Below are 26058 nucleotides of genomic sequence, written 5' to 3' on the forward strand. Positions count from 1 at the left end.
AGAAAAGGCCATCATGTTTGGTAAAACAGAGGGTCAGTGAAAACGAGGGAAACCCTCAGTGAAATGGCTGACACACACCCACAACGATGGACTCAAGCATACCAACGATCATGAGGACGGCACAGGCCCGGTCAGTATTTCCTTCTGTTGTACATAAGGTCACTGTGAGTCAGAGCCAACTCCACAGCAACTAACCACAACGACACACCACACGGTGCACTGAAATCATGAATCAATTAGATTTAAAAAAAACCCGCGAAAGACCCGGGCAGTCCCTGGGCCGCAAGGCTTCGCTGTCTCTTCTGTACCTCTGCTGGTCCTCAGCTAGGCTCTCTCGTCTCAGGGCTAAACCACCGCTAGTTTTCTTTCCGCTTGCGAACAAGAGCGCGGAGAATACACTACGTACGCACAGAAATGTAAAGCGTAACCTGACAACCCTGGAGAAAAAAAGTTTGAAACGTTCCCACTGGGCTTAGACAGTTTATTCTAAGTCAAGGCTGTGGAGAGCGTGATATCGCCGCGGTACGTAACTCACCTTGCAGGCCAGCTCTCTCCAGCATTATCTGTAAACACTATAAAAAGAAAACGTTCAACGTTAGTTTTCTGTTTCCGAGTGGCAGTACTGTGAGAAACTCTTTTGGGCCCTGGGCCTATTTAAGTCTGATTTCATTTAATAATTCTTGAATAGATAAATGTAAACACAGTTAAGAACATGAGGTACTAATTAAGTCAGTGCTTCTTCTGAAGAGATAAAAACCGGTCGCTATCAAGTCGACTCTAACTCATGGCGACTCCACATGTTTCAAAGCAGAACTGAATTCTACTGTTTTGACAGTTGTGATCTTCCAGAAGCAGACTGCCAGGCTTTTCTTCCGAGGGCGCTCTGGGTGGATTTGAACCTCCAACCTTTCAGCTAGTAGCCAAGTGCTTAACCATCTGCACCACCCAGAGTCTCCTCCTAAGAGACAGTGGGGCCAGTTCAGGAGGGGAACAAAACCAGTTTCTGGAGTTGGCAGCCGGGACTTAGTTCGAAGTGTTGTTTCTCTGCTTCCGGCTCTCTCTCGTTGTGAGGCCTAGCTGTGTTTTGACCAGATGTGGTTAATCACGCTGATTTTATACATACGCATTAACCTTTGGATCCTAGACAAGGAGCACCCATGAAACACAACTGATGACACCTAAACTCACGGGGAAACAACGTGCAAGCTGCTATCTCAGGGTATAAAGTAGCAAAGGTCGGAATAAAACAAACGTAACAGTTAAAAAGCCCGACCTCTTTTTTTTTTAAATTTAGATGAAGGTTTACAGAACAAACTAGCTTTGCATTATGCAGTTAGTACCCATGTTGTTTTATGACATTGGTTAACAACCCCATGACATGTCAATACTCTCCCTTCTCAACCCTGGCTTCCCTATTACCAGCTTTCCTGTCCCCTCCTGCCTTCTAGTCTTCCCCCTGGGCTGGTGTGCCCCTTTAGTCTCGTTTTGTTTTATGGGCCTAATCTTTGGCTGAAGGGTGAACCTCAGGAGTGACTTCATTACTGAGCTAACCGGGGGCCATACTCTCAAGGTTTCTTCAGTCTCCGTTAGGCCAATAAGTGTGGTCTTTTTTTGTGAGTTAGAATTTTGTTCAACATTTTTCTCCAGCTCCATCGGAGATCCTCTATTGTGATCCCTGTCAGAGCAGTCAGTGGTGGTAGCCGGACACCATCTAGTTGTACCGAACTCAGTCTGGTGGAGGCCGTGGTAGTTGTCTGTTAGTCCTCTGGACTAATCTTTCCCTCGTGTCTTTAATTTTCTTCACTCTCCCTTGCCCCCAAAGGGGTGAGACCAGTGGAGTATCTTAGATGGCCGCTCACAAAAAAGCCCGATCTCTTCCGGGGAAAAACATTCCTAGTAAACCTTGGGAAAAGAGTAAATCAAATTTAATTTATACCACACTAGAGCCGACTCCACGGGGCCTAAACACAGCCAAGCCAAAGGGGCAACAATCAGGATGAGCCCTATTGCATTGTTGTAACAGAGAACAATGGTGGACGACCAAAATACCCACTAACGGGGAATGTTTAAATAAACCCTGAAATGTCTTGAAGCAATTAAAAGAATAAAGCAGATTTACAGGCACTGATGTTAAAAGATCTTTCAAATACTTGAAGTGAAAATGTCACGGTCTAGTTTACACCTGCAGCGTGGGCAGCTTTCTGATGGAAGAAAAGCCGTGTAAACAAATCCAGCTCTCCCCTTCTGCACGTACACGTGCCTCCACGTGCGGGCGGCTGTGTGGCTGAGATCCGGATGGATACGTACTGTGCTAACGTGGACAAGATTGGAGGACCTGGGAACAACAGTGACTTCCAGGGAAGGGGCTGGACTAGGGTGGCGGCAAAGGGGACTGATTTTTTAACTTCTGTGAAGGTTAAAAATTAGGACAAATCCATGATTACTTGTATGATTAAAAGTAAAAATTAAAAAAGACTTTAAAATGTAATTATGGACTGTTTAGAAAATGATGACAATGAGAATACAATGCATTAAAGCAGGGATGGGACCAAAGTTGTACTCAAAACTGCAGTCTCGAAGGCTTTCGTAATTTAAGAAAAACAAACAATGGAGCATTCGACTCAATTGTGTTCTAGTAAGGGAAAGCGCTGGTGTAAAGACCTTGTTTGAGGAACAGCAGAGGCCAGTGTATGTATGTTGCTGTTGTTGTTAGGTGCCATCAAGTCAGTTCCGAATTATAGCAACCTGTGTGCAACAGAATGAAACACTGCTCGGTCCCGTGCCACTCACAACCATTAGTATGCTGCAGCCCACTGTTGCAGCCACTGTGTCAGTCCATCTCGTTGAGGGTCTCCCTCTTTTTCACTGACCCTCTACCAAGCATGATGTCCTTCTCCAGGGACTGGTCCCTCCTGATAACATGTCCAAAGTACGTGAGATGAAGTCTTGCCATCCTTGCTTCTAATGAGCATTCTGGTTGTATTGCTTCCCAAACAGGTTTGTTCATTCTTCCGGCAGTCCACATGGTTGTTTAGGTGCTGCTGAACTGGTTGGCTCCTAGCAACTCTATGAACAACAGAGCAAACACTGCCACAGTACAGTCAATATTCTTCGCCAACACCATAATTTAAAGACATCAACTCTTCTGTGGTCTTCTTTATTTATTGTCCAGCGTTAACACACATATGAGCTTATTGCAAACACCGTGGATTGGGACAGGTGCACCTTAGTCCTTAAACTGACATCTTTGTTTTTTAACACTTTAAGAGATCTTTTGCAGCAGATTTGCCCAATGCAATGCGTCATTTGATTTCTTGACTGATGTTTCCATGGGTGTTGACTATAGATCCAAGTAAAAGGAAATCCTTTACAACGTTAATCTTTTCTCCACTTATCATGATGTTGCTTACTGGTCCAATTGTGAGGATTTTTGTTTTCTTTATGTTGAGGCGTAATCCACACTGAAGGCTGTTAAGTCTTTGCTCTTCATCAGTAAGTGCTTCAAGTCCTCTTCACTTTTGGCAAGCAAGGTTGTGTCATCTACATATCACAGGTTGTTAAGGAGTCTTCCTTCAGTCCTGATGCCCCCTTCTTCTTCATATAGTCTAGCTTCTCAGATTCTGTGCTCAGCATGCAGATTGAATAAGCATGGTGAAAGGCTACAATGCTGACTCACACATTTTCTGACTTTAAATCATGCCATATCCCCTTGTTCTGTTCGAACAACTGCCTCTTAGTCTATGTACAGGTTCCTCATGAGCACTATTAAGTGTTCTGGAATTCCCATCCTTTGCAATGTTACCCATAATTTGTTATGATCCACATAGTCGAATACTTTTGCATAGTCAATAAAACACAGGTAAACACCTTTTGTTTCTGCAATTCTCTGCTTTCAGCCAGGATCCATCTGATATCAGCAACGACGTCCCTCCTTCCGCGTCCTCTTCTGACTCTGGCTTGAATTTCTGGAAGTTCCCTGTCGATGTACTGCTGCAAATACTTCTGAATGACCTTCAGCAAAATTTTACTTGTGTGATATTACTGATATTGTTTGATTATTTCCAAATTCGGTTGGATCACCTGTCTTTGGAATAGGCATAAATATGGATCTCTACCAGCCAGTTGGCCAGGTAGCTGTCTTCCAAATTTCTTGGCATAGACGAGATAGCAGTTCCAGCACTGTGTCCATTTGATGAAAATCTTAATTGATATTCTGTCAATTCCTAAAGTCTTGTTTTTCACCAATGCTTTCAGTGCAGCTCGGACCTCTTCATTCAGAACCACTGGTTCTCGATCTTATGCTACCTCCTGAAATGGATGAACGTCTACCAATTCTTTTTGGTAGTGTGACTCTATATTTCTTCCATCTTCTTTTCATGCTTCCTGCATCATTTAATATTTTCCCCATAGGATCCTTCACTGTTGCAACTCAAGGCTTGAATTTATTCTTCAGTTCTTTCAGCTTGAGAAGTGCCAAGAGTGTTCTTCCCTTGTGGTTTTCCATCTCCAGCTCTTTGCGCATGTCATTATAATACTTTGTCTTCTGGAGCTGCCCTTTGAAATCTTCTGGTCAGCTCTTTTACTTCATGTATGAAATCCTTGATGTCATTCCACAACTTCTCTGGTCTTCAGTCATTAGTGTTCAATGCATCAAATCTATTCCTGACAGTCTCTAAATTCAGGTGGGATATACTCAAGGTTGTACTTTGGCTCTCGTGGACTTGTTCTAATTTTCTTCAGTTTCAACTTAAGCTTGCAAATGAGCAATTGATGGTCTGTTCCAGTCGGCCCCTGGCCTTGTTCTGACTGATGATACTGAGCTTTCCACAGATGTTGTTGATTGATTCCTGTGCATTCCATCTGGTGAGGTCCTTGTGTATAGTTGCCATTTATGTTGGTGAAAAAAGGTATTTGCAATGAAGAAGTCATAGGTCTCACAAAATTCTATCATGCAATTCCTGGCATTGTTTCTAGCACCAAGGCCATATTTTCTAACTAACGATCCTTCTTCTTTGTTTCCGACTTTCACATTCCAATCACCAGTAATTACCAATGTATCCTGACGGCATGTTTGATCGATTTCAGACTGCAGAAGCTGACAAAAATCTTCAATTTCTTCATCTTTGGTCTTAGTGGTTGGTGTGTAAATTTGGGTCATAGTTGTATTAATTGGTCTTCCTTATAGGCGTATGGATATTATCCTGTCACTGACAGCATTGTACTTCAGAACAGATCTTAAAATGTTCTTTTTAATGATGAATGCGATGCCATTCCTCTTCAATTTTGTCATTCTCAGCATAGTAGACCATATGATTGTCTGATTCAAAATGGCCAATACCAGTCCATTTCAGCTCACTAATACTTAAGACACTGATGTTTTATGCATTCCATTTCATTTTTGATGATTTCCAACTTTCCTAGATTTATACTCTGTACATTCCAGGTTCTGATTATTAATGGATGTTTACAGCTGTTTCTTCTCATTTTGAGTCATGCCACATCAGCAAATGAAGGTCCCAAAAGCTTGATACCATCTACGTAATTAAGGTCAACTCTACTTTGAGGAGGCAGCTCTTCCCAGTCACCTTTTGAATGCCTCCAACCTGGGGGGCTCATCTTCTGGCACTATATCAAAGTTCTATTGCTATTCAGAAGGTTTTCACTGGCTAATTCTTTTCAGAACTAGACTGCCAGGTCCTTCTTCCCAGTCTGTCTTAGTCTGGAAGCGCAGCTGAAACCTGTCCACCATGGGTAACCCTGCTGGTATCTGAATACCGGTGGCATAGCTTCCAGCATCCCAGCAACATGCAAGCCCCCACAGTACGACAAACTGACAGACGCGTGTGTATAGAGAGTAAAAATACCAGAAGAAAATATGCCAAGGTGATAGTAATGGTGGAATAAGGTATAATAAGGGATTTTAATTTTGCATATTCTAAATTTCTACAGTGAACAAGTACTACTGATAATCAGAAAAGGAAAAAAAAGTACAGTAATCTTATCTTAGAAATTGCAACTGGTTTACTAATTTTTAAGCTTCTAAAACTATTCCTTTAGTACACAAAATTCTTTGAACTTTATGTAAACCCTAGCTTTAAGACCTCAAAGTCCTGACACAGGTTATCACTTCTCCCTCTACCAAACAAAATGACTTACATCTCTCACAGATACTGTTTCTTCCACTATGACCTCCATCTCTGTCCCGGGCTGAATGTCACTCCCCAAAGTGAAGAACAGGAACAGCTAAGATCAAGACAGAACTATGAATACAATTTAACTTGAATTTTAAAACTCTAAAAATGTATTATTTACTTTTTAAAAAATAAAGCCAAGGGTCCATGAAAATAATAAAAAAACCTCATGCTATATAAAAATAAGACTAGGCTGAGTAATTTAATGTTACAATTTAAACCCCAATCGTGACTTCCCAGAAACGCCAAATGCTTTATCACCAATGGTTTTACTCCTAATGAACACCTCTCACAGATATTATTTCTTCTACTACGATCTGTATCTCTGTCTCAATCACTTTCTGCAGGAACCTGTAACTACTGTACACACTAAGCATCAGCAGTTTTTCTTCGGAGTCTTTTGGTTATAATTTAATTTTCTGCCTAGGGATTTCATATACTATAATTCTCAAGACCCCATAGGAAAAATATAAATCTGACCTCTTATCAGTTGGGTCCCATATAACCTTATCTTGCTTTCCTAACTCAAACTCACTTGTGAAGCTTTTTCTCCTATCAGGGTGTAATGCACTACTATTTGCTAGAGGTCAAGAAAAAAGCATATTAAAGGAGAAGTAGTTGAGAAATTTATGAAGTGGATCCAGGAACCATGGGGAACCTGATCTGAGTCCAGATTACCTTGATACAGAGTAATAACAGTAAGGATAACATCATGACTTCAGTCTGTAATAAAAATTTATTAAATAGGTAGGGCTTCTGGCAAAGGCCAGCCTGATGAAAATGAATAGTGATAAAGGCAAAGGGCAAGGAAGGCTGCGGTGAGGATACTGTATTATTGCAGAGAGTAATGAAGCTCAAAATCAATACATTTCATCAAATCTACAATGCCAGGTTGCTAGACTCATTTTATGTACCACTGAGAAAAGCAGTGTCAGCTATAACTGCAAGATGTCACTCACTGTAAGAGGCATCCTAATTTCAGAGATGTTAAAATGTGAAAAAAAGGTGCATCTAAGTATTTATGAAACATGGTAGCTGAAAGTGGTGGCCACTGAACTGTAATGATCCTCCTTAACCACAAAATTTTCACCAAAAAAAGACCTATGAATATACTTTGACATAGTATCTTTTTATTTAATCACAGATAACTATATGGATTATCCCTAAAATAAAATATATCATTTAAGGAAAAAAAAGTTGAGAGACAACACAATTACTGCAGTAGCTGGGTACTAATTGTAAAATTAAGAAGTTCTGCTTCTGGGTGGGTTGGGTCTGTTGTGACAGGCAGACTTGTTTTACCTGAGTGGAAGTGGGTGCTTTTCCAACACACAGTCCTAATGAGCTTCCCATCTTCAATTCTGCTTCCTTCAAAGTATAACTGTCTGGCACTGTAAAGAATTTTGATAACACGATGAATACTATTCATTTCTACCTCTCTGAGCAAAATAATAAACTGAAGTCAGTCTTTCTTTGAAAATCAGTAATGTTAAGAAAAAAAAAAATGAGTTGCACATCATGCAAAAGGGTTAAATACAGTATGGTTATGTTTTTCAATTTCCATACTGTAGAATATATAATTCTTATCTGTGCAACAGTGCTAAGAAATAAGAGGCAGATATGAATGTTCTAGATTCATACCTATTAAAAATGACCTGTTCAAAGAGCTGTGGTTTAAACAGATTAAGAGCCAGATATCCAGAATTGAGAAAAATTGAGAAAAATTTCCAGAATGATCTCCTAGCTTCTTCCAAGTTTAAAGCTGCTATCGTGACTACTGTCAATAGCTAGGTTTGTCCATGAATAAATTAATAGCAAGATGGATTACAGAGGGGAGGACCAAAGGCTCCAGTTCATAATGGCATTACAATAAAATTTGCAGAGCAAATGAAAAACCTTTGAGAATAAGGCTAGAGCACATAACTAGACCACAACCCTGACTAAAATGAGGGTCTCATCATCAGAAAAGCAGGGGTTCATTTTAGAAAGCAAAAGTATCCGTGTATTTGGCTACAGTGTTTCTGTCTTACACCTGGAAGATGCCTGTCTGGATGACAATATAGCCTGTAAATCAGTTTCTAAAAGGTAATTTAAGAATATTAGGGATTGGAAATCATTGTTTAAACTGTTAAGGAGGATAGATGGTATGAGTGTATCTCTGCTTTTGAAGGCTACTAGAAAGACTTACCGGGAGGAAGAAGCTTCCCATTTCTATCGATAGGTCTCAAACAGCTGTTCTCAGCTATAAAGAAAAAGGAGCAGGTTACTGCAATGAACAAAGACGCTAACGAGGTGCTCCACTGTGTTAATGAGCAGGAAGCTGCAATAAACTGAACAAAATCAAGTACAGCCAGTCTTCACTTTGCACAGTAGTACAGAACCATAAAAATGTCCGTGGCAAGCTTAAACCACACACATCATCTTAATCAACGGGAAAAACTATGACCTTTACAAATTTGTCAAAACATTAAACACCCTCTTACTGTTGATTATACGTGTATACGGAAATGAAAAAAATTAACATTTACCCTATAATTTAAAACAGTTGAAACACTGAGAATTAAAGTCTTTGTAAAAAAAAAAATTATTAAGAATAGTTTAAAAGTGCTTTCTTTCTTTTTCTTGCATAATTCATGATATGGAAGCCAGCATCTTTTTCATGCCTTGGCAAACTGTCCTACTCCTAAGTTTGGGCTAGCTTCTGACATTTTTTTTTTTTTTTAAATAATTTTTATTATGCTTTAAGTGAAAGTTTACAAATCATGTCAGTCTCTCACACAAAAACTTATATACACCTTGCTACATACTCCCAATTACTCTCTCCCCTAATGAGACAGCCCGCTGTCTCCCTCCGCTCTCTCTTTTTGTGTCCATTTTGCCAGCTTTTAACCCCCTTTTTTTTTTTTACCCTCTCATCTCCCCTCCAGGCAGGAGATACCAACAGTCTCAAGGGTCCACCTGATCCAAGAAGCTCACTCCTCACCAGCATCCCTCTCCAACCCATTGTCCAGTCCAACCCATGTCTGAAGAGTTGGCTTCAGGAATGGTTCCTGTCCTCGGCCAACAGAAGGTCTGGGGGCCATGACTGCCGGGGTCCTTCTAGTCTCAGTCAGACCATTAAGTCTGGTCTTTTTATGAGAATTTGGGGTCTGCATCCCACTGCTCTCCTGCTCCCTCAGGGGTTCTCTGTTGTGTTCCCTGTCAGGGCAGTCATCGGTTGTACCCAGGCACCATCTAGTTCTTCTGGTCTCAGGATGAGGTAGTCTCTGGTTCATGTGGCCCTTTCTGACTCTTGGGCTCGTAATTACCTTGTGTCCTTGGTGTTCTTCATTCTCCTTTGATCCAAGTGGGTTGAGACCAATTGATGCATCTTAGATGACTGCTTGCTAGCATTAATACCTCAGACGCCACTCTTCAAAGTGGGATGCAGAACGTTTTCTTAATAGATTTTATTATGCCAATGGACTTAGATGTCCCCTGAAACTATGGTCCCCAAACCCCTGCCCCTGCTACACTGGCCTTCAAAGCATTCAGTTTATTCAGGAAACTTCTTTCCTTTTGGTTTAGTCTAGTTGTGCTGACCTCCCCTGTATTGTGTGTTGTCTTTCCCTTCACCTAAAGTAATTCTTATCTACTAATTAGTGAATACCCTTCTCCAACCCTCCCTCCCTCCCCGCCTCGTAACCACAAAAGAATGTTTTCTTCTCAGCTTAAACTATTTCTGGAGTTCTTATAATAGTGGTCTTATACAATATTTGTCCTTTTGCAGCTGACTAATTTCACTCAGCACAATGCCCTACAGGTTCCTCCATGTTATGAAATGTTTCACTGATTCCTCACTGTTCTTTATCAATATGTAGTATTCCATTGTGTGAATATACCATAATTTATTTATCCATTCATCCGTTGACAGGCACCTTGGTTGCTTCCATCTTTTTGGTATTGTAAACAGTGCTGCAACAAACATGGGTGTGCATATATCTGTTTGTGCAAAGGCTCTTATTTCTCTGGGGTATATTCCGAGGAGTGGGATTGCTGGATTGTATGGTAGTTCTATTTCTAGCTTTTTAAGGAAGCACCGAATCGATTTCCAAAGTGGTTGTACCATTTGACATTCCCACCAGCAGTGTAGAAGTGTTCCGATCTCTCCACGGCCTCTCCAACATTTATTATTTTGTGTTTTTTGGATTAATGCCAGCCTTGTTGGAGTGAGATGAAATCTCATTGTAGTTTCGATTTGCATTTCTCTAATGACTAATGATCATGAACATTTCCTCACGTATCTGTTAGCTACCTGAATGTCTTCTTTAGTGAAGTGTCTATTCATATCTTTTGCCCATTTTTTAACTGGGTTATTTCTCTTTTTGTAGTTGAGTTTTTGTAGTATCATGTAGATTTTAGAGATCAGGCACTGACCGGAAATGTCATAGCTAAAAACTTTTTCCCAGTCTGTAGGTAGTCTTTTTACTCTTTGGGTGAAGTCTTTGGATGAGGATAGGTGTTTGTTTTTCAGGAGCTCCGAATTATCTAGTTTTTCTTCTGCATTCTTAATAATGTTTTGTGTACTGTATAGGGTCGCTATGAGTTGGAATAGACTCAACGGCACTAGGTTTTCTAGGTTATACTGTTTATGCCATGTATTAGGGCTCCTAACATTGTCCCTATTTTTTCTTCCATGATCTTTATCGTTTTAGGTTTTATATTTAGGTCTTTGATCCATTTTGAGCTCGTTTTTGTGAGCCTCCCACATTTTATCTTTTGCATTTTCAGTGGCATGAAGTAGCCCCAAGAGTTTCTTTGATGTGGAGCTGTTTGCTGATGTCACTTCCTCTGGGGCATCACCTTCCTCATTTATGTCAATAAGCTCGCCTTCATTAAGTTCCTCTGGCTGCAGATGTAGAGTCTCTCCTGCTGTCAGCCACGTCCTCTGTAACCCCTGACCCTTGTTTCTTCACTGTACTGTTGTTTTTGTTGGCCAACTCTGTTTTGTGGTTATCCATTTTTGTAAAATGTCACGTGTGTTTATCGCTGGGAGAAAAGGAAGCAATACGACTACACACTTTGCCGTCTGTGCGGTGAAATGAATAACAGATACTCAAATAAGTGACGTGATCGGTCACTGTCACCATGTGCACCTGTTGTTTATGTCCTGATTTGTGGACTTCGTACTTTAAGCAATTGTTCATAGTTAATACCACAGTAGCTAAAATCCATGCATTTCAGAACTGTGCAAAGCAAAGACTACCTGGACTTAAAATACTAGGTGACCTTTATGCTCATCAGTAGGTTAGGGCCAGCATACCCTATTTTTCAGGACGCACATCAGGTTTTTTTCTAAACAGATTTCTTAAGGAGGATGTTGGGAGGAGGGGAGCCTTTTGAGTGGTTAAAAATAGCATGGGCCTTAGAAATTCTGACTTTATTAGACCACAGCAGAATCTTCCTGAGATTCCTGAGTTCAATACCTTACATTATCGCAGTGTGAACCCAGCATATAATTCTAACAAAACTTTCTTGATAACTGAAAGAACATACGAAGAACTTCTCATTTTAAAAATGCATTTTAAATACTGTCTCCCTAAAATTTTTCACTTTCATTCAACGAGGACTTATTATTGTGTAATTCTGCGTGCCAGACACTGTGCTAGCAGCTGGGGATATAGTAGGAAACAAAACCACGCTGGACTCTGCCCTCAAAGAGCCTTGCCTAATGGGTGAGGCCGATGCCATTCTCACCAGTCCAGGGGTTGTTACAGCAGGAAGTGCTGTGAAGGCAAAGTACAAGGCACTAGGAAGAAGTAGAATGGAGATTCACTGAGATTGTGTGGGCAGGGATGAAAGAGAAGTAACATTTCAGCTGAGACCAAATGAATGGCTGTGTTAGCAGACAGAGTGAAGGGAAGAAAGGTCAGAGAGAGCGAGAGCAGAGCTCTGAGAAGTCTCCAGGGGGAGAGGGCTTGTGCACTGAGAGACCCACAAAAAGTTGGTGTGGGAACTGCACTGGGAATAAGCAGAAAGGTGAACCACAACGAGGTTAGTTAGGGAAGGGCCAGATTATGCAGGGTCCTTTGTAGGCTAGGTGAAGGAATTATCCGAAATTCAGTGGAAAAGCACTAAGGGCTTTGAGCAGGGAGTGCTATGCTCTAACTGACACAGAAGATCACTGGCTATATGAAGAACGGTTTGGAGGGAGCAAAGAGTGGAGGAAGAGAGACGAGTTACAGGGGAAAAACAATGATTCATGGCCTATGATCCATTTTAATAAACCATGTACTTTTAAGCAACCTTACTGAGGTATACTTTGCTTACACTAAAATGCAGCTGTTTTATGTGTACAGTTCAATGAGTCTGGCAAAAAATGAACATCCAAATAATTACCAGCACATCGAAATGTAGGCCATTTCCATCATCCTCAAAATTCCCTTGTGCCACTTTGCAATCCATCCCCACCCCACCCCATCACTGATCTGCCTTCTGCCACTGTAGCTTTGTTGTTGTGGTGGTTGGGTGCCATCGAGTCAGTTCCCACTCACAGCAACCCTATGTAGCACAGAATGAAACAGTGCCTGGTACTGTGCCATCCTCACAATCATTGTTATGCTTGAGCCCACTGTTGTAGCCACCATGTCAATCCCTCTCTTTGAGGGTCTTCCTCTTTTTCGTCAGTATAGTTTAGACTTGCTTTTTCTAGAATTTCATATAAATAGAATCATATAGTATGTACTCTTTAGTGCCCGGCTTGTTTCGCTTGGTATGTTTCTAAGGTTCATCCATGTTTTGCATGTGGCAGTAGTTCATTGCTTTTGATTGATAAATAGTAAATAGTGTTCCATTGTATGGACAGACCACGATTTGTTTATCCCTTCCCCTGCTCCTGGACATCTGAGTTGTTTCCACTTTTGGGTATAAACATGTATGCACAAGTCTTTATACAGATATATGTTTTAATTTGTCTTGGGGAAATATCTACAGAAGAATTCATAAGTGTATGTTTAACTTTATAAGAAACAAGCAAACTCTTTTCCAAAGTGACTGTACCATTTCACACGCCCATCAGCCATATACGGGAGTTCCAGTTGCCTCACACTCTGCTAACACTTTGTTTTCTCAGTATTTTAACTGTTCTATTGGAAACCCTGGTGGCATAGTGGTTAAGTGCTACAGCTGCTAATCAAAGGGTCAGCAGTTCGAATCTGCCAGGCGCTCCTTGGAAACTCTATGGGGCAGTTCTACTCTGTCCTATAGGATCACTATGAGTTGGAATTGACTCGATGGCACTGGGTTTGGTTTGGTTTTGGTTTACTGGGCTATAGTGGTATGTCCTTGTGGTTTTAGTCTGCATTTCCCTGATGGTTAACGATACTGACCGTCTTTCTCTGTGGTTATTGATCATTCATAGGAAGGTGTTCTTTGGTAAAGTATCCACTCAGTCCTCCCAATTTGGGTTGGGTTGTTTGCCTTCTTATTAGGTTCCAAGTGTTTTTTATATATTCTGGATGCAAATCCACTTTCAAATATGTGCTTTATAAATATTTTCTCCTAATCTGTAGCTTGCTTTTTCATCTTCAATTCCTTTATGATGCCTTTCAAAGAGCATAAGTTCTTAATTTTGGGGGAGTTCAATTAATTCGTGCCCCCCCCACCCCCGCCCTGCACCCTGTGGTTTGTGTACGTTTTATGTCCTGTCTAAAAACAGGTTTCCTTGCATTTGGTAATGTAACAAAGATATTCTCCTATGTTTTCTCCCAGAAATTGTAGAGTTTTCAGTTTTAACATTTAGGTCTACTATCCATTTTGAGTTAATTTTTTACATGGTATGAGGTGAGGCTAGAGGTTCATTTTTGTGCGTACCGAGATACCATTGTTCGAGCACTACCTGTTGAAAAAATACGTTCTCCAGTGAAATATCTTGGGTCTTTTGTTGAAAGTAGCACCTATTTCTATTATTTAGTTGCACTGTAACATTTTAGGCTCATGAGCCACATATGGTCTGTTTATTTCTTCTTTTTTTTTAACATAATTCTTTAAAAATATAAAATGTGGCAGTTCGTCAAAAGGTTAAACATAGAGTTACCACATGACTCAGCAATACCAGTCCTGGGTGTCTACTCAAAAGAAATGAAAATAGATGTCCACACGAAGACTCACATGCAAATGTTCACAGCAGCATTATTCGTAAAAGCCAAAAAATGAAAACAACCTCAATGTCCATTAACTGGTGCATGGAAAAATGAAATGCGATCTATTCACAGAAGAGTATAAAAGGAACAACTAATAAAAAGGAACAAAGTGTTGATACATGCCAAAACATGGCTGAACCTCAAAAAATGGTATACTAAGCAAAAGAAGCCAGCCACAAGACTATATACTGTACAGTTCCATTTATATTAAGTGGCCAGAAGAAGCAAGTCTCTAGAGTCAGAAAGCACATGAGTAGTTGCTAAGCACTCAAATGGAGATCGTCTACAAATGGGCATGACGGATCTTTTTGGGGATGATGGAAATGTTCTAAAACTGGGTTGTAATAGTTATAAAACTCTGTCCATTGACTGAAAATCACTGAATTATACACTTAAAATGCTTGAGTTTTATGGTATATAAATTATACCTCAATAGAGGTATTAAAGAAAACCTAATACTGAGCAAATAGCGAGTTTGTAGAATGTTATATCCTGTACCACAGAATTTACATAAGTTAAGAAATATACACAGATAAATACATATGTAAACGTGATATATATCTAATACAAGACGGACACATGGATTAGACACTGGTTGCACCCGGGAAGGGAGAACACAGGTCTACGGGAGAGTACATCAAAGACTTTCATTTTATCTGCGATGGTTTAAACAGAACAAACACATGACAAACAAAATATTAACATTATCCATTTTGGATGGTAGGTACATGAGTTTCCCTAAATTACTTTTGTACTCTTCCATTTTTTTTATTATTATTTTAAAATCAAAACAAAACTGAATTAAACCAGAAAACCAAAAAGCAAATGTAAATGATTACCTAGTTCCTTCATTAATTTTAATTCCTTTATGGCTTCAATTCGAATATCAAACAGCACCTAAAAGAGAGAAATAAACTAGTGACTGTGTATAAGATGAAAACAATGCAAGAAGAGGGAACGGAGGAGTATCAGTGTATGCACATACGGATTCGAGGTATTAATTACCCGGTATTTAGCATTTTTTGCCTATCTGAAAAAAAAGTGTTTTCCATCCCTGAACTTCATTTTCTTTCTAAAGTCAAAAAACAAAACAAACAAAAAACCCCCAAAATCTCAGAACAGTAACATTTTTACCAAATTGATGTTAATTGGAACAGAAACGACACCTATAGAAAACTAGTGAAACAATTCCAGCTGGAAAGACAAAAAGCTGATAAAACACTAACCTTTATGTTGAGAGGAAACAAGAGACAAAGCAGGCAAACACCTTTTTTTATGTTAAGCATGATAAATTTGGACCAATAAGCATAAATAATCTAAAAATGTATAATACCAATCCACAGTCAAAATTTAAAATTTCTACTTCAATAACTTTTTTTTTAGTTCAGGCTACTTTCTTCTAGGGCATAAAATCTTGGAAACGTAGGGGTAAAACTGATGTCAGAGATCATCCACTCCAGCCTCCTCAGAACGCCCTGATTTGCCGAGGCAGAAACAGGCGGACGTAATAATGGACTTCACCAAACACTCCCGCCTGCATCAGGGAAAGAGGTCTCCTGAGCTACCCCTCTACTGGACCAACAAATATGCATGCACCTTAAGAAATTACAATATTTTATCAAAGAAAAGGACATTCCAATGTTTCTTTTAACTCATTACTGGAACAAACAAAAACAAAAATAAAACCTAACTGGGACTACGTAAATAATGTAGAGCAGTTTAAGATAAACTAAAAAAACAAAACAACACAAAAGAAACCAAAATATTTGCATACCTGGTTTAAAAAATAGAGAAATGACTCTTAAAAATAGAATTGTACATTCTATTCTACAAACTAATTAGATAGGTAATGCCAACCTTTCAATTTTAGGCTTTGGCACATTCTTGAATGCTAAAGGCGAATATATAGGTAAACAAGCAATAGTTAACTGGAAAAAAAACAAAACAAAAAAGTTGCCGTCTTAAGTCCATTAGGACAACTGGTTTCTGATTGATTAAGGCATTGCTTTCTAAATAAAAATTTTTACATTAAAAAATGTCAAACATTTAATTATAATCTACTCACTGTGTTAGTAGTTGCTGCTATCTTCACTTGCTTTTCTTCAGACTCTAACTGGCATATGTTTTTAACTTGGAGCCAGTTGGTCTCATTCGGACCAGCACTCCATCTCCCTTGTCTGGTCAACACGCTGTAGGTAAAAAGACATTTCAAAAATGCATCTCCACATAACAGTTTTATGGCTCATACAGGATCAGAAAATTAAGGCTTTTCCTTAGGCACAACTTTTAAAACTCTCCATGGGCCCCTGACTGTAACTGATTCAAGGTGACTAGGTTCTACTGGGTTGTCTTTTTGAACACTGGTTATCTTTTTAGGGTGGTGGTAGGCAGTACCCTATGGAGTCTACATTCAGGACTCAAAATATTCTTTAACTTACACGGACAATCTGCTGACATATTTTCCAAAAACAACCATTATAATTGAACAGTATTCACTTCTGGATTAGTGGTTCTCAACCCCACCTGCGCACTGGAGCCACCAGCACAGCTCTGGAAGAGTGCCCATGCTGGGACTCTACCCTATGTGATTTGGATTTAGTCTGGCAACTGGGCAGCCATGGACAGTTGTGCAGGCTGACACTGCACAAAAGTGCTGCAGCCCAGGGGGTGTCACTCACACCATATACACTGTATATTTGTATTTTTATTACAGAGTTTTACTTTATGATAGCAGGTGGCAGTAGAGTGTCTTATTCTAAGAAAACTGTAACGCTACTACTAAAGCTTTCTGACAGACGCAGTGAAGGGTGCTGGAGAAGGGGTGACTTCTCTCTAATTCATACACAGGCACAAAATAGACTACCAGAAGTCCTCTTTGGGAGTACATACCAGAGCCCTAAAATACATTTCTGTTCCTTCTTTCAGTTACTCCTCTTCTGGGACCCCACCTTAAGTTAGCAATCTTAAATATAACAAAGTTTTAAGCACAACGATGTTGCCTAAAGGCTACCTTGAAATCGCGAGAAGGTGGATGATGGCGATCACGCTGCTAGCTACATCAACATTTAGCACTCACTATCTGCAGACACTTTCTAAGCACTTAACTTTTTCAGTCCTTACAACTCTATGAAGTTGGTACTAATTACTACCCCCATTTTACAGAAGAAGAAACTGAGCAGAGAGAGATGAAGTAACTTGCCTAAGGTCACTGGTTCCAGACCTTCAATATGTGGAAATTTGGGGAGGGGTCTGCAGTACATGACACACTGACTATAGCGATGAACTGTCACAGGCAGGATAGCAAAGGCAGAGAGAGGCAGAAATTCTGAGCTTCCAACGTGATTTACGAGACTCAAGGGTATAACCCCACAGCCCTGTATGGGCAGCTAGGAGGATCTTAACAGTCATAAAAAGAATTACAAGGAAAACTAGAATTGCCCTATGGGACTCTTGTAACAAAATACCTACACAGGAGTTAGCTATAATCTTAATACTTTCTCCATGAAAAATTTCAGGAATTTTCTTTGTGAGTATGTGCCCTCAGTTTTATAATGGGTGCTAATCAGAATTCATTTGATAGGATTCTGCTTTGTAGCCAATGAATCTACACTATATTGAGAAAAAAAAAAAAAAAAAAAACCAGGGATACCTATATTATTTAGTTACACATTTACCAAAAAATCACTTTACAGTATCATTTTTTCTCCAAGTTGCCAAACCTAGAACATTCCTATTTATGACATCTAGAATACAATGTATAGAAATAAAAGGGGAAATTTAACTCTTATTATTGTTAAAATAAAACATCAGAGTTTTCAGAGAAAATTCTCTCTCTCCTTCTTGTGAGTTACCTATAATCATCACCATTAGAATCCTGAATTAAAACTGAGCTTCCGTTGCTGAGACCTTGCTCTCTGAATGTCTTCTTCAGGTCTTCCATGGGAATAGCAGTCCAGCTCTCTTCGCCCGTGGATTCAGCATGGCTTATTAAGATGACACCCGCTGGGACCGCTAAGGCTGTGAAGACGGTGCCTACTTCTGCATTCGATGGAAAGACGTGTGGAGATTCTATCAACTGCTGACACTTTTCTCCTTCTCTGCTTGTTGCTGGATGAAGAACATTCAGAAGCAGAGGTTCACAGTCAATACCAGTTTGAATCTGGACTCCGCCAACCTACAACATAACATGAAGACAACATTAGCATGGTTTATATTTGTTAAAATTAAGTTAGCATAATAACACAGTAAGACTACTTTTGTAGAACAATCCTTTATTTCGAGTAAAGTAAAATTTTCACAAATGTCTGTTTTGAAACCTTCTCTCATCCGTCTTTTCTTTGTTTCCATTTCCACAACCATGAGCTAGCCTGGCTCTTTATACACCTGGGTTACTGACATGCTCCCCTGGGTTACTTTCCACGTACGGACTCTTCCACTTACACCAGGGTTACCTCCTAACACAGCACTCCGCCACCTTATTATCCTGCACAGAGCAGTGGGAGGGACTCCCACTGCCCACAAGGTGAAATCTAGTTTCTCAGACTGGAATCAAAAGTTCTCAATCTCCCTATGTCCTTCACCAGCCTTACTTTCTAAGTGCATACCAAGTCAATCAACTATACCAGCAAGTGCATACGCCAGTCATTACTACATAACGGGTCACAGCTACTCCTTGTTTTGGAAGGCTCTATTCAACCTCTCTACCTATTCAGATGCCTTAGATCACCATTGTATATGAAACAGTTTTTCACCTAAAACGATTACTACTCCAGGAGTATTAAAAAAAAAAAAAAAAATTAGCTGTGGTTATTTCTGTCATGTGTTATTACTCAAATAGTATCAATTTCTGTGTGGTCAGTCCATCTTAATTTTAAGTGCCTTTACAGCAGAGACAATATCTTCCCCTACTGTAGCTGGTTTAATGACATTCATACGATAGGTCCTCGTGAAGGCTAGCAGACCAGGATTTCCGAGACACTGCGATCACTACCCCCACTAGTTCTAGAAATGTTTGAGGCATCCCTATTATATTTCAGGCAATGTGCTAAGTGCTAAGGCTATAAAGTTAAATAAGACAGTTTCTGCCTTCAAAAAACTCAGATTTTGAATCTAATAAGATGAGGTACAAAAATCAAATCAATATAATATGATAGATACAAGAGCAGACGTAACATCAGAGTTCCAAAAAAGGTAGGAGAAAGCTACCAGCTCTGCCTGGAGAAGTTAAGGAGCGTCTCAAAGACGGGGTGACATTCCAAATGGATCTCTAAGGATGAGAGCAGTCAACAAGCTTAAAGGGCCAGGGGAGTAGCAGCCCAGGCAGAGGTGTGAAGACAGGATGCACCACAGGAATGGTAACTCGACAGGTTCTTTACAGCCCAGCTTTTGGCCTGCCTCCCACTATTTTATGCTGCCCACCCTTCGGTTTAGTCACCACTGACGGGTGTGTTGGTTTCAAAATATACCACAATTACTAAGTACTTATCCCTCCTTGTAGCTCAAATGTTTACAGATTGTCTATCATGAAGTGTTGGGCATATAAAGCAGACTAAAACACTGTACCCCCACGAGCTCAGTGGGCTGTTAAGGGAAAAATACTCCGACAGAGACTTGCAGAGAGTGGTAAGGGCTGTGCAGGAAAGGACATCCAATCTGGACCTAAGAGAAAAGGTAATTTACAACGGATGCTGGAAAAGAACCTGATTCCGCCAGGCTGAGCAGGGGAAGAAGGAGCAGAGGGTGGGAGAGGCAGTGAGCGGGAGGGAAGGTCAGGCCTAGCAGCAGGAGCAGCATGCCCTAGGGCCCGGGGGGAGACTGGCATGGCCGGAGTGCAGGATGCAAGGGAAGGAAAGGAAGTACGCAGAGGTAGAGGGGTTAGATCTTGAAGGACCATGGGAAGGAACTGCGATGTTTCTGCTTAAGACCAGGAGAAACTATTGCCTTTTTGGGCAAGACAGTGATAGGGATCAGATTATGCATTTTACTTTTATTTGTCCTTTTTTGAACGAATGCTCGTTAAGAGATATTACAATTATATAGAAAGTAGCTGAGGCAGTCTACTCAGGAAAGGTGACGGTGTGAACTAAAATAAACAGTGGAGATAAAGACGTGCATGGCTTTGAGATCCAAGAAGGGAGAGAACGGACGGGTCTTGACGACTACTCGGGGTGTGTGGGGGGGGACAGTCAGAGGTGACTCCCAGGAACAGGGCCTCGGATAACTGGAGGTGAAGTTGTTCGGAGGCAAGGAGGAGGTGTGCAGGCTTTTTATTTGCTTGTTTATTTTTGGGAGGTGGGTGGGGTGAGTAGGCGGAGGGTGGTGATTAACTCACTTCTGGATATGTCTCATTTGAGATGCCTGTGGAATAACGTGGTGGAGGTATCCAGTAAGCAGCAGAATACACTGTTTTAGGAGAAAAATCTGGAGTGAAAACAGAGGTTTGTGATTCATCAGGAGTGGTAATGAATCCTTGGGAATACGAGATGGCCCAAAGACAGTCCTCAGAATGGCTGAGATGGCCCTCACCCCTTCCTGACTTGGAAAACCACTCTCTTCTGACAAGCCACCTACTGGGGCTTCCCTCACGCAGTACAGGACTCACTCATAATGCCGTTGCAGGGACTGTGCCCTAGCCGTGTTATTACGACACTTCTGTTGTGGTATCATTATTTACTCCATGAAGGACACCTTTGTATCTAGCATCTGACTACTGCCTGGCATGATCTAGGTGCTTGATAAATATTTCTTTAACATGCAACAAACACTGACTGTGCCCAAAAGTTACTGAACATTTCAGCAGCTTTCTGTGTTCACATATGTTGAATAAAATTTCATTGCAATGACTTAAATAAAAACCCAAAATGGTCACGACTTTTTCTTCAATATTTTTTTACCTCCACTCCATTCCATACAAAAATGTCTTCCCCATCAGCAATTTCCAGCTCACACAGTGTCAGTTCATCTCCTGGAAAGACGGGACCGTCAGTGAGACCACTCGTGACCGTCCAAAAGAATAAACACATAAAAAGGTAGAGCTGAGTGACTCAAATATTTGTTTGAAAAAGCATTCTCATTAAGGAAACTTAAGAAAAAGAGAGAACTGTTTTTATAGCTATTTTTATTATATTGATACTGTTTTATATTATTATTTTTTTTAATTTCCTGTAAGCACTTTCCCATGCTGGTACATAATCTCTGTGAACATGGGAGCAGGAGGAAAGAGTTAATATAAAGGTCAGTTGTACCTGAGGTGTATGACATTGTGAACAGGAGTAAGGCCTCGTCATCAAATGATCTGAGTCCTAGCTCTAACCAGTATACGGCCCAGTCTACATCAGCTAAAGTTTCTAGGCTTCAGTTAATTTTGTGAAAATTAAACGAGGTAATTCACATAAAACACTTATTACAGTATCTGGCACAGAGAAGCCAGAAATACATGTTCCTGCTGCTGCTATTACTTTTCTTGTAACTTAAAGGAAGTAAATACTTTTAAAGTCTTGACGTACTTTACGCTGACTTGCTACAAAATCTGAAGCTGAGAGTTGAGCAAAAAGTCAAGCCATATAAATCGGCTTCAAATGATTTCAAATCACGTTGCTAAAAATTTGTGGTTTAAAAAAAAAAAAATTCCAAAGCCTTAAAAAAAATTAGGTAAAGAGGTAGCCTAAACTTCAGAAAACTAAAAAATCTTTTCATGTTAGAAAAGTTTCACACATTGTATATGTTAGATACATTATAAAGTAGATAAATTGTTTTTGAAAACCTGACAGTGGGATAACCTGCATACATAGTTACGGAAGTCCAGGCAGGAAGAAAGGCTGGCAAAGAGCATAAAGTCCCAGGTGGGCCCCACAGGAGCTGATAAGTAAAACGAGTTGCCGCGTTTCCACATTTATCTTACCGTCAAGCGTCTGGTAGACGTGCAGTCCTGCTGGTACAAGCTTTGCAACACTGAGAACCATGTCTCCTTCCCAAAATTCTAAGAGCTTAAGGGTATTAATAAAAGAAAAGAGAGCAAGGAAAAGAAACATGTATGTGTCACAGGTTAAAGAATTTCCACGTGGAGCTGATATAAGGAACGAGCAATAAATTCTCCCATCCGCACCCAACATCAAAATCTGGAAATAAGACATCATTCGTCAAACTGGTAAAATCCAGAGACGGGTGCTCTCATCCATTACTGACTAAAGGACTCTGACATACAGAAAAAGCACAACAACTGTCTGGACAATTCTAAGTAATACATGTGAAGACAGCTTGATCCAAAGGCCACATGATCAGCGTGCCAGTCTAGGAAAAGAGTAAAACTCATTTGTTTAATCAGCACTGTTCAGGAAACAGCAGCATGTGCTCTCTCACACGCAAACATTCTAATTATTTGAAAGGCAGCTCTCCCACTGTCACCGTGCAAAGTGGCATCACTGGTTTATATGATACGCAGGTCCTGGGGATGTATTCTACACACTTCTGGGGACTGTGACAACCTCACCAAAATAATGACGCTTCAAGGTCATTCCAATCCAGCCATTCTCCACAATACCATAAAATACTTCTCTTGAAAAGATAACCTCATATTTCCAAATAATTAATTTACTGTGTCCACTGCAGTCTCTTGACAGCGGCTTACTTCTGAGAGAACAGTGACTGGGTACGTACACTTCAGATCCCAGGCAGCACAGACCGGAGTGAATCTAGACCTGACGAAGGTCAATCCTGAAGGTAGTGGTCTTTTCCATTTGAAATGCCACAGATTCAGATCCCCAAGTCCACCTGTATCAAACTGCCAGAATTAGCTCAGAAACAAACCTTCACTGCAAAAGTGCAGCAATATTAGACAACGTTAGAAATGCTGACACTGATCCAGTGTTTAGATATCCAGTTCTCCAACAATGGCAGAATACACAGGCTTCTCCAGCTCATATGGAACAGTCACCAGGAGAGACCACACCTGGGCCATAAAACACATCTTGATACATTTATAGGAATAGAAACCATACAAAGTATGCTCTCAGGCCACGATGAAATTAAACTAGAAATACGTAATAAAAATATAGCTGGGAAATCTCAAAATATCTGGTGATTAAACAGCACACTTCTAAATAACACATGGGTTAAAGAAGTGTCTATTTTAAAATATACTGAACTAAATGAAAATGAAAAAACAACTTGTCAAAATTTGTGGGATGCAGCAAAAATAGCACTTAGAGTGAGATTCATAGCAGTGAATGTATATATCGGAAAAGAAGAGAGATCGAAAATCAATAATCCAAGCTTCCACCTTAGGTAACTTCAAAAGGAAGAACAAACTAATTCCAATGTAAGCAGAAGAAAAAAATAATAACAATTAGAGCAGAAATCAATGAAACTGAAAGCAAGAAATTAGTAAGAGAAAATTGATGAAAGCAAAATCTGGTTCTTCAAAAATAAATCAATAAAATTGATAAATTTCTAGCCAAGCTAACCAAGAAAAAAAGAGAAGACACAAATTATAGTAAAAGCTGGAGTCTGTGCAAGGTGGCAACCTGTCAGAGTACGAAAACTCAAAATATTTTCCACTAATACAGAGTGACAGAAAAATGGTTAAGACTGCACCCTGTCAAAGGTGGAAAACTTAGAAGACCCAGAAAAACAAGGCAGTGCTGTCCAGTTTCAGTTCTCACAGGTTTCACTGTACTAATATCAGAAATGAGAAAGGGACCATTACAGCTGGTCCCTGGACATTAAAGGAATACTATGAATAACATAAATTTGATAACTCAGATGAAATGGACCAATTCCTTGAAAGATATAATGTACCAAAACTCATACAAGGAGAAAGAGATAACTTGAATAGTTCTATATTTATTAAAGAAATTGTATCTATAATGAATAATTTTTTAAAATAGAAAGCACTGGTCCAGATGGCTCCACTGGTGAATTCTACCAAACATTTAAAGAAGAGTTAACACCAATCCTTCTCAACCCTTCCACAAGGGTCAGCATTACCCTAATACCAAAGCAGACAAAGACATTACGCAGAAGGGAAATTCCAGACCAGTATCTCTCATGAACATAGAGGCAAAAATCCTCAACAAAATACTAGCAAAACAAATGCAAAAATGTGTAAAAAAAAATTACATACTGTGACCACGTGGGATTTATTCCAGGTATACAAGGGTGGTTCAACACTTCCCAGCCAATTAACCACATCGACAGGCTGAAGGAGGAAAATCATGATCATATCAACAGAGAAAAAGCACTGGACAGAGTCCAACACCCGTTCAGGATAAAATCTCCCAGCAAACCAGGAACAGGGGAGAACTGCCTCAATTTCCCGAAGAACATCAACAAAACATCACACTGAGTGGTGAGAAACTCGATGCTTCCCCCTCGAGATCAAGAACAAGACAGGGATGTCTACACCGACCACTCCTATTGAACACTGTACTGGAAGCCTAGATAATTGAAGTATAAAAGAAAGAAAATTAAAGGTATACAGACTTTTTTTTTTTTGCAGATGATATGATTTTCTATGTAGAAATTTCCCAAGAATTAATCAAAAAACTCTTGGAACTAATAAGTGATTATAGCAAGATTGCAGGATACAAGGTTAATATAAATATCTTTCAATCAATCAAAGTTAAAAAAAGAAACTGATTTAATTACTTTTCTCAGTACAGGAGGAAGGTCAAAACAAAGCTAATAATTTTGGTGAGGGACACAATTTTTCAGAAAATTCATTTATTTCTGGGAAAAAAAAAAAAAAAGCTTGTATTTTCTATTTCCCTTGTCCTTATCAGGGAGTATGTGGGGTGAAGATGTTCAGTGAAGAGGAAAGAACACCAGACAAAAAGTAGGGAGCCCAGTGCTGGAGTCCTGGTTCTACCTTAACTAGACGTCTGACCATAGCAAGCCACTGGGTCTCTTTAAACACAATTCCTTCACCTTCAAAATGGAGTTAGTTTGTCCTCATGAAGTTAAACAAATAATATAGCATATATAAAAGCACTGCAAGTCAGACAAAGAGTACTATTATTATAATTATCATTAAACCACAATTGGATAAATTATTTGGAGAGAATGATTACAACAATGTTTGATTTTACTAAAACCTGTTGCCGTCGAGTCAATTCCAACTCATAACAACCCTATAGGACAGAGCAGAACTGCCCCATAGGATTTCCAAGGAGCACCTGGTGGATTTGAACTGCTGACCTTTTGGTTAGCAGCCCTAGCACTTAACCACTATGCCACCAGGGTTTCCTTGTTTTTACTAAAAAATAATATTATTTTCCTTCACGTAGGAATCTTATGAATAAATGCTATTTTATACTAAAAGGTAGAAAAATTAGTTGCTTTTATTTGCTTAGTAGTTCTTCGTTTTAGGCAACTTCTTTATTTTTTTTTTTCACTCCTTTTCAAAAACAATTCTCTTTGACTTACTTTCCAGAAGAGAGATAACCTTACACTCTTCCTCCCCAAATAAAATGTACCAGGCTTGATTCTCTACCTGAAAAGTGCTGGCAGGAACTGTGACAGACTCACAAGTACAGGAGAACACTGGGTCGGCCCTCTGCGGAAGTGGCAGATACTGGATTTTCCTAAACTGCTTTGAAAAAATAAACAGCTGGATCCTAAATAAGATGAAAGGGAGAAGCCAGCCTGAGATGGACTCTACTGTCTAAACTAAGAGGAAGTAAGGCTAAATT

General features: G+C 39.8%; 1 protein-coding gene across 12 annotated transcripts in view; it reads right to left on the minus strand.

Annotated features, from left to right (window-relative positions):
- Window positions 1-26058, minus strand: part of USP40 (ubiquitin specific peptidase 40) — an 85245-nt gene that overhangs the window by 25227 nt on the left and 33960 nt on the right. For 11 of the 12 annotated variants that reach the window (XM_049888487.1, XM_049888486.1, XM_049888480.1 and 8 more), the window contains 9 exons: window positions 22272-22356; window positions 21265-21335; window positions 18223-18545; window positions 16437-16560; window positions 15211-15268; window positions 8380-8433; window positions 7494-7582; window positions 6157-6243; window positions 536-572 (listed from right to left, as the gene is read on the minus strand). In XM_049888487.1, coding sequence (XP_049744444.1) covers window positions 536-572; window positions 6157-6243; window positions 7494-7582; window positions 8380-8433; window positions 15211-15268; window positions 16437-16560; window positions 18223-18545; window positions 21265-21335; window positions 22272-22356 — 928 coding nt within the window. Of the gene's footprint in view, window positions 1-535; window positions 573-6156; window positions 6244-7493; window positions 7583-8379; window positions 8434-15210; window positions 15269-16436; window positions 16561-18222; window positions 18546-21264; window positions 21336-22271; window positions 22357-23026; window positions 26054-26058 lie in introns of those variants that run through there. The other variant, XM_049888491.1, reaches the window with a different exon arrangement.

The sequence above is a fragment of the Elephas maximus genome, chromosome 6, assembly GCF_024166365.1.
Source record: "Elephas maximus indicus isolate mEleMax1 chromosome 6, mEleMax1 primary haplotype, whole genome shotgun sequence".
Classification (NCBI taxonomy): domain Eukaryota; kingdom Metazoa; phylum Chordata; class Mammalia; order Proboscidea; family Elephantidae; genus Elephas; species Elephas maximus.